The 8,700-nt window shown below is 34.9% G+C and overlaps 2 protein-coding genes across 2 annotated transcripts; one reads left to right on the forward strand and one right to left on the reverse strand.

Annotated features, from left to right (window-relative positions):
• Positions 1-671: 671 nt before the first annotated feature.
• Positions 672-2,105, reverse strand: LOC118739916 (protein ARV1-like). Its single transcript, XM_036471415.1, has 4 exons — positions 1,770-2,105; positions 1,585-1,704; positions 1,368-1,518; positions 672-1,050 (listed from the first exon to the last, which is right to left on the reverse strand). Exons 1-4 carry the CDS (start codon positions 1,932-1,934, stop codon positions 695-697), a joined length of 792 nt encoding a protein of 263 aa, XP_036327308.1. The 5' UTR covers positions 1,935-2,105; the 3' UTR covers positions 672-694.
• A 282-nt stretch (positions 2,106-2,387) lies between these two features.
• LOC118739147 (cytosolic Fe-S cluster assembly factor NUBP2 homolog) lies at positions 2,388-3,443 on the forward strand. The gene is made up of 3 exons (XM_036470319.1): positions 2,388-2,617; positions 2,671-3,113; positions 3,203-3,443. The coding sequence occupies exons 1-3, from the start codon at positions 2,507-2,509 to the stop codon at positions 3,423-3,425; spliced, it is 777 nt and encodes a 258-aa protein (XP_036326212.1). The 5' UTR covers positions 2,388-2,506; the 3' UTR covers positions 3,426-3,443.
• The last annotated feature ends 5,257 nt before the right edge of the window (positions 3,444-8,700 follow it).

Consider the following 8,700-nt stretch of genomic DNA (forward strand, 5'->3'; position numbering starts at 1 on the left):
TCAAACAAAAAAATAACTATATAAATATTTATGCTAGTAAAATGTGCATGTAAGAAAATAATTAGAATAAAGTTTGAAAAAAACTTTTGAGAATATATGAACATCAGTGTTTAAATACATACTTATTAAAAAACGACTTTTTATAAGCGCTGTTTAAATGATTAGCGCAACATAAATTCCACTTCATAAATATATTCAGCCTCATTGCGTAAGTCGGAAATTAGGCTAAATTGTACGACTCGACAACATTGGCATTGTCTACTGTCGTGCCGGAATAAGAAAACGACGAAAATCGTCGAAACTCTATAGTGCTGCGTTTAATACACTAGTCGAGTGGAAACTTTAGGCAATGACGTGACATTTTTGATACGATTCGACACTCGAAAAACGACTTGCATTCGAAACGACTCTCGCAATGAGGGTGATTATTCTTTCGAGCTTTGCAGTATTGGTAGGCTATCGTTTTACAATCTTTTTTATACCTTAATGTTGATGAGATTTTAGGAATAAATGTAAATATAGAATACGTACATATAATGAAATATGTTGCATGCATATTGATGTATGTATGACCAGAAATTGGTGAGTTGAAATATGGTAAATTGAAAAAAAGTTGCAGTACGCCGTACATGTTTTTACTTAATTGTAGTCGAAAAACAAATATTTTCCTATTTTTGTTCAACACTAATTTTATTCAAAAGTAGTATTCCAAGTAAACTGAAATATTGCTCTTAATATATTCTTTTACTACAAAAGCCGGTAATATGATAAAAAAAGCTTGTAATTTTTTAAAAGATCCTACTATAGCATAAATATACACCAAAGCTAATAGATGATGGCCCAGCACGAGTAACTGATGTATATTAGCACCCAGATCTGTAGTATTTTCGCGCCATACAATAAGTGGTAGAAGAAACATTTTTGATAAATTTGCTATAGTGATCGATTTTAGTAGAATAACAGCGAATTTGTTAATGCCTGTACACGAAATTAGTGCTGGACGCTGTACACAGGCTACAATCAACAAAATTAGTGTGATAATAACGTAATCTAAAGAGAAGAGAAGTTGTGAATGAAAGAAATATTACATGAGTACCCTTTTTATATTCTTTAATATGCATAGAAATTCAATAGAGTAGTACATGATCTTTTTAAGGTAGGTACATCACCAGACCGCTTAGTTGCGTTGGACCATGAACTACTCTACTTTTACAAAAATATTCATATGCATTTCTATCCGCATATGGATGGTCCTCTCCAATAAGGACACAACTCAAAACCCCTTACTACTTTTAAACGCATCATGTCTCTAGTAAGGGTTTGGGGATGTGTCGTTATTGCAGAGGAGCACCGAATTATAACATTACCTATAATATTTTGTAAGCAGCAAATATAGAAACCCTTCTCACTAATGATTTCATGTTGCAACACATCTTTTTGTAAGCTGACGATTCCCTTTTGTCTCCATAGTGCAAACGATTCGAGCAATAACAGCACAAGGGACAATTTCCAATTTAGCTGTAGTTATATGTAAAACAGGGTTCTTTTAATAATACAAAATTCATTCATCTTTTCAGTTTCTACCTTAAAATTCCGGTTATGCAGCATGTGACGGTAAGACTCCTGTGATAGCAGCATTGCATCCACCAAGATTATTATCGGGTCAAACTCGATGTACTTGTCCGCTACTTTGTGACATTTTTCCTAAGGTTGAGAGTAATACATACAGAGAGATATCGAAAAGTATTAAAGTTTAAAATTTTACGTACACAATGACTTGTTTTGATCGCGGTATTTGTATATTTCCTATACAGTTCCGCAATTGGATGCCCACAATTTATGCAAATATATTTCTTCTGTTGTTTTGAAAATGAACTCTGTTGTTGCGCGGATGATTTCATCATTTTTACGGGCTTGTGATTACTAAAATACATATTTCTATTTCTTAAATAAAAGGATCTTATAAAAACGAGTTTTGCCAAAGCTTTTGTTTTTATTAATTTTGCGAAACACCTTTCTTGCGTTTTGTTTTGATCGATCGCTTTTTTGTCCCCTTAGGAAAAGATACACGTCAAAACGAACTAATAATTATTTTTAATAGCATATATTGGGCCGTATGAATAAAAACTAGGCAATTGCTTTTTCTTAAAATTTCATACCTTTTACTTCAATTTTGTTTGAATAAATCGAGTAAAAGTTCTGAAAAGCAATTGCTTATTTTTTATTCATACGGCCCATTAGATGATTTTACTTTCTCAACGCAAATTATCGAATTAATCCATTATAAACACGCATTTTCCAAGGTTTCATGCGATTTTTCAATTTTTTCGGGATGACATTCCTCTTTCCTTTCCTATAGTTTCCTTATTTTCCTCTCATTCGCTACAGCTGATTCTGCAATTTTGGACTTTTTTTACAGCGCATTGTTCAATTGTGGTAATTTTTGTGGCAAAATTCGCTTCTTTTTTGCAGGCATAATTTTAAAATATTTTCAGTAATTTCTGAAATGTTGGACAAAGTGAAGCATGTTATATTAGTTTTGTCTGGGAAAGGCGGTGTTGGTAAATCTACAGTTAGCACGCAATTGGCACTAGCACTGCGGGAAAGCGGATTTAAGGTACAGTAGAAATAATATTCTCCTCCAATCGTAAAACGTATCTACCCATACAGGTGGGTCTATTGGACATTGATTTATGCGGCCCGAGTGTACCTTATTTGCTTGGTTTGGAAAATAGCGATGTTTACCAATGTGATGAAGGTTGGGTGCCCATCTACACAGATGAAGATAAAATGCTCGCGGTTATGTCTATTGGATTCCTGCTAAAAAATCGTAATGATCCAGTTATTTGGCGTGGACCCAAGAAGACAATGATGATACGACAATTTTTAACTGATGTAAAATGGGATGAATTAGATTACTTGGTGATTGATACACCGCCTGGCACTTCAGATGAACACATAACAGTGATGGAATGTATGCGTGATGTGAAATGCGAAGGCGCTATTATGGTAACCACCCCACAAGGAGTTGCGTTAGATGACGTGCGTAAGGAGCTAACATTTTGCCGAAAAACCGGTGTAAATGTATTGGGTATTGTGGAAAATATGAGCGGGTATGTTCATGCATATACCATTTGTTGTTAATTGTATTAGCGGTAACACGAAGAAAAATAATTATTTGATAAATTTGCATATACTTTAGGTTTGTGTGTCCACATTGCAGCAATTGTACAAATATATTCTCATCCGATGGTGGCGTCGAATTAGCGAAAAGAGCTGGCGTACCACATCTAGGCACATTACCAATTGATCCACGCTTAAATGTATTAGTTGGCACAACACGTTCCGTGCTTACTGAATTGCCAGAATCAAATACTGCGAGCATATTTAAGTCCATAGTCAATAAAATAACCAAAACCGATTAGGGTCTCGGTTGCGATTTATTGATTTGTATTATTACTTTAATTTCTTTGGCATGAAGCTGTTTATTAAAAGACGTTACGACGGAATTAGAGATACAAGTTTTGGAAATGAGAAAAAGCAATTGAATTTTTGGTATATTTGAAAGAATAAATACCCTCAGACACTCCAATCTGCAATTATGTGCAAACATATGTTGAAAACATTACACCTTTCAAAATTGAAGAGTACTTTTAAAGAAAAATAAAGCAACTGCTGCGGGACTGGACGGTGTAAAATGCGACATGATCAAAAAACTCTAAATCCAACTTGGAGAATTTGATTGGGGCATTCAATACGTGTTGGTTAAGTAATACGATTGTAGAGGAATAGCGTAAAATAAAAAAAGGTCTTGACTCAATCTGTATTCAAAACTATAGACCAATATCCATTTTATCGGTTTATGTAAAACTAATGAATTTAATGCTTAAAAGCAGATTGGAAGAGGTATGTGCATTAATGAGTTATGTTATCTAATAACAAAACATAAGGTAATAATGATGCCGTTAGATATTTAAAAGGCTCGATAATGATGTTTAACCGGCAAGTAGTGATAACCAGACATTGAACAATCGGCCCTAAAAGTCGAACAACCCAGTAGCGAAAATGGTCACTGGTGACATCGTCACTAATGACGATTTAGGCTATCTGCACACTTGCACGCTTGTCGTCCAATCATAGTTGCGTTATCGTCTCGCCCTGAATTTTTGAGCCGAGCACATGCATTTCAAAGGGGAAATGTTTGCTTATTTGTACAATGATTTTGTAGTGGTGGCAGAGGGTTGAGGGCGTGGCACCCCAAACCCACCTTACCCGAAAGAGGATGGACGACGCTTTATGAAAAGTCATCCCTCCCCCCTCACCATCCCTACAGACCTCTTGGGAGCTGTTTGAAAATTGGGGAAATTTTGATTTTTTCCAAAAGGATTATAACCCTCACCACTCCTTCTCTGTTGCCGAAGAAGAGGGGCTGAACAGGTTTTGCAGAGAGCAGCTTTCTGCGCACGGTGCAGCGAACATTCTATATTCTGTATTCTGTCATTCTTGCTTTTTGCGTAGGCGGCGTACAAAAATGCAAACAGTACCCAAGGCGAATCCATAGATTCGCCTTGACAGTACCCTTTCAAAGAAGATCTGCACACTTGTTATCGGCTAGTTATCGGCAAATCGTAGAAGATGCAGAAACGGATAAGTATGGCACTGTCGTTTGCTAATCGTTGTGCACGCATTGTTTGTTTACATTTTATGGGGAAAAATTAGTGAAAAAGTTAATATTTGCATTAAAATTGCATAAAAATTAGTGTCTTTGGCACAAAATCTCTCGAAATTGTTAAAAAGTGGATAATTGCAATAAAATTCAATAAACGTGAGCGTTTAACTATAAAAAATTGTAAAAAGTCTCTGTGTGCATGCACAAAACAAATTTTAGGAAAAGAAAAGAAGAGATATTACTGGAAAGTTATGTCTAGAATTGTTGCAGCACATATCAACCAGGAAAACAGAAAATACCTGCTCCAAGTAAATTTTCAGACGCGAAATGAATTGAAATATCATGACCGAGTGTGCGAAAATGTAGCCGTCATGTAATCGGTGTATCATGATTGTGACGATGAAGTAACTATGATTGGACGACCAATGTGCAGAAAGCCTTAGTTTAGACTTTTCTGGCTAAGTACTAACATTTAGTTTCGGCTGCATCTGCAATTAAGTCGTAACTATAAATAAGTATTTCATTAAATTAATGAAAAAATGAGGAAATTTTTAAAAATTAAGCTGGCAGAGCGTGATTTTGATAATATTGAATGATCTTCAATTGAAATTTACAAAGAGCGATCCATTTGAATCGGAAGATGAAATTAAATGCGTATTTCAATTCGAATAAGGCTACATCACAATTTTATAATTGGAATGATTTACATATATAAATGCTCAAATAATAAGTCAATTTCAAACTTTTCTTTTAGAGAAAATTGGTGCATAACATTTAGATATGTGTTTGTATGTTTTACAGTATGCTTTTGATAAACATCGACTTCACATCATTACGGTAGTTCTGGCTATTTCACACAATTAACAACAAACTTATACCTTATTCTTTTGCATAAACATGCAATGAATGTATGTAAAAATAAACGGATAATCAAACTTGACATTATTTAATAAAAATGTAATTTTTACAAAAGATCGTAAAGAAAAATCGATAAATTTTCACACTCGTTTTGCAATATCGTAAAACTAAGTTAAAACTACTTAGTAGAAGTCTGAAATGGGACTATGAATAAAAGTGAATTTTTAAGTTGGTACTTAAATTTAAGTTGCAACATTATTAGTTTCGACTTAGTGGCTGAACTATGAATACGCGCCAATGACTTGGAAGCATCTAATCGCCTCTGAAATTGCCTGGAAAATCGCTTCATGTGAACACTGTTTTACTTTCGCCATCGACTTTTCTTCTTTTCGCAAAATTAGTCGAGTAAACTAGGATGGACACCGGAAAGTTATCGGTTTAATCTGTTTAATCAGTTTGCCAAACAAAATTTCTGCATAACACCGACCTTAGAGTTTTTCTTGCACTAAACTTATGATTCAATTATTGAATCGTGGATTTATGGGATTATTCCATCCATCCTATTGTTAATTTTTAATCGAAACGGCTGTCAGCTTAAATACAACACTGCGAAATGATGAAAAAGAAAAGAGCAATTGAAATAGCTATTGCAGCCAACTTCATGTAGATATGTAAATTTTCACTTCTGCAGAAAAAGTAACGCACTGTCTATATTCACGAAATTTGTACACTTTTCCAGAAATATTTATGCAAAAAACCATACAGATCTCATAAAAAAGTGAAGTTTGTTAGTTTGGTGGCAATATTTTCATGAAATTTTCCTTTTTTTCGACGTGGTTTCGCGAGTTATCACGCGAAAAGATTTGGTTAAAAGCGGCAGCAGAGCACCTACACCTTTGACGCCATGTTTAATTTCTAGCCAGTAGCGCTCCCATAGATGAATAAACGGTCGGGACGGGCAAATTGGGTAGCAAGTAGTGGAACGGTCTAATAGCCGAATTTGTGCGCTATATGGAATTTATAAAAAATGAAGAATGTGTATAAATAGAATACAATAATATGTAGCGTAGCAGTAAAAGAATGTATGTATGTATGTATATACATATCTACATAATTAAAAACTAAAGATATGAGATTTCTCCAAACATTAAACTTGTTTGCAACTCTCTAAAAATAAATACTAAAATAATTTATGCAACAAGAGCAACGCAAGAGGGTTGGGCCTCTAAACAACTACATTGAAAGCAAAGTCATATAAAACCATTTGCAAAGTAACTACAGCAAGAACAACAACAAAGAGATGTATGTAGCTGTGTAAAAACTAGTCGGGGGGGAAAGATACCAACAAGCAGGTGTATTAATACGGTAAGTCGCCAACTGGTAAGCTACACAATTTGAGTATAATACGGTACTGTACATAAGTATGTTTGTATATACATATGTATGTATGTATGTATCTATCCAGCAAATGCGCTCAGACTTTCTCCTAACATTATTTCTTATTTAATTCTGGTTAGTATGTCTCATTATTTGGAATTATGTTACGCACGTCAGTACGTATTATGTATGCACCTAAATTATCAAAACTGGGTAGGCTTTACTACATACCAATGTATGTTTATGTTGTAATATTATTTTGCTAATTCTCGCCAAAAGCGTGGATCGCATTGAATAATAACATATTTCTCTCATACATATGTATGTATGTATGTATGTAAATCTAGTTAATAGATCACGAGAAATGGTCGGAATAGTATCTGTTAGTTCGAGGCTGATATATGAAATGGAGGGGGCGTGGCACGGGCGAGCTCTCCGGCTTGAAAAAGCGAATACCAAGGAATTCAGGGCATGCTTCTCCTCCGACTATAGGGCTCCTCAAATACACCAAATAAATAGCCGGCTACGTGACCACACAATTTTTGTGCAAATCTAGCGTAATGTAAATTTTTTTATATACTTATTTTAACGTCTTTTAATCTAGGTGAAATATAGCTTATCCATAAGTATCATATTTTCGGAACTGTCGGAATGGACGATATTCCGAGCAGCACAGTACATATACTAGGCGGTTGTAAAGGACTAGTTTCCTTTAGAGGCGGGCGCTCTTAATGGACGAGATCCAGAGTCATGCTGCTGTAAGGGATGGAAAGAACTAGTTTCCATGCCGAACGCTTCTGTCTCCTCATTTATGGACCCGTGTGTCAAGTTAGCACTACACTTTTCGAAATTGGAAAAGTTAACTACGGCATTAATTGTAGTGTTTTTGTTGTAAATGTGTTGTGGAAAGAAAAAATTTGTAGCTCTCGTTTTTTAAGAAAAAATGGTATGTAGTGCTAACTTGACACCATACACCTAATCGATAGAATTGAGATATTGAAAATGTTATAACGGCATTAATTGTAGCTTTTAACTTTAAAATTTGTTGTGGAAAGAAAAAATTTGTAGCTCTCGTTTTTTAAGATAAAATGGTATGTAGTGCTAACTTGACACCATACACCTAGTCGATAGAATTGATATATTGAAAATGTTATAACGGCATTAATTGTAGCTTTTAACTTTAAAATTTGCTGTGGAAAGAAAAAATTTGTAGCTCTTATAAACTAAAAGATTTCCTGGTGTGTTTAGTGATGGTTGAAGATTCTATTTTTTTCGCTAGAGAAAACAACGTTGTTCGCTTTATATAAAAACCGGAAATGAAGTATCTTCCTTTCTTCTTTATTTTCTTTATTCTTTTTTCAATTTGTTATTGTTCAGCGTTCAATGCTGCCATAAGCAACAGGGCTGCCACAGTGTACATTTTACGTTTTCTTTTATTTGTAATCTTACAACTCGGCCGACCTGACAATATGCTCGGCCCGATCATGACTGACTTAAATTATTAACAATTTCTGATGCACTTTTTTCTAATTCCGATGCATTCTGGGCTGGTACTTGTTGCCATCTCCTGATTCGGTAGGCTTCAACCACTCCATCATATGGTAACTGAGTTAGCTGGCAGTTATCAATATCACGTATCACGTACCTATCATTACCGAGCACCTTATGTATTAAGTATGGACCTTTATACACGGGAATCAACTTTTTGTTTGTACCAGGATTGGTATCGACGTTTCTTATAACGACGTGTTCACCTTCGTGGTAAGTTTTGGGCAAAGTCTTCTTTTGTGTCGACC

This window comes from Rhagoletis pomonella, unplaced genomic scaffold (assembly GCF_013731165.1).
Source record: "Rhagoletis pomonella isolate Grant_MI unplaced genomic scaffold, Rhpom_1.0 Rhpom_scaffold_00005, whole genome shotgun sequence".
In the NCBI taxonomy this organism is placed as follows: Eukaryota; Metazoa; Arthropoda; class Insecta; order Diptera; family Tephritidae; genus Rhagoletis; species Rhagoletis pomonella.

Coding starts and splice junctions, on each gene's coding strand:
- LOC118739916 (XM_036471415.1), bottom strand. CDS start 1,934: ATGTATTTTAGTAATCACAAGCCCGTAAAAATGATGAAATCATCCGCG. Junction 1,705..1,769: donor CGATCAAAACAAGTCATTGT/GTACGTAAAATT, acceptor TCTCAACCTTAG/GAAAAATGTCACAAAGTAGC. Junction 1,519..1,584: donor TGCATAACCGGAATTTTAAG/GTAGAAACTGAA, acceptor ATATAACTACAG/CTAAATTGGAAATTGTCCCT.
- LOC118739147 (XM_036470319.1), top strand. CDS start 2,507: ATGTTGGACAAAGTGAAGCATGTTATATTAGTTTTGTCTGGGAAAGGC. Junction 2,618..2,670: donor TGCGGGAAAGCGGATTTAAG/GTACAGTAGAAA, acceptor CTACCCATACAG/GTGGGTCTATTGGACATTGA. Junction 3,114..3,202: donor ATTGTGGAAAATATGAGCGG/GTATGTTCATGC, acceptor CATATACTTTAG/GTTTGTGTGTCCACATTGCA.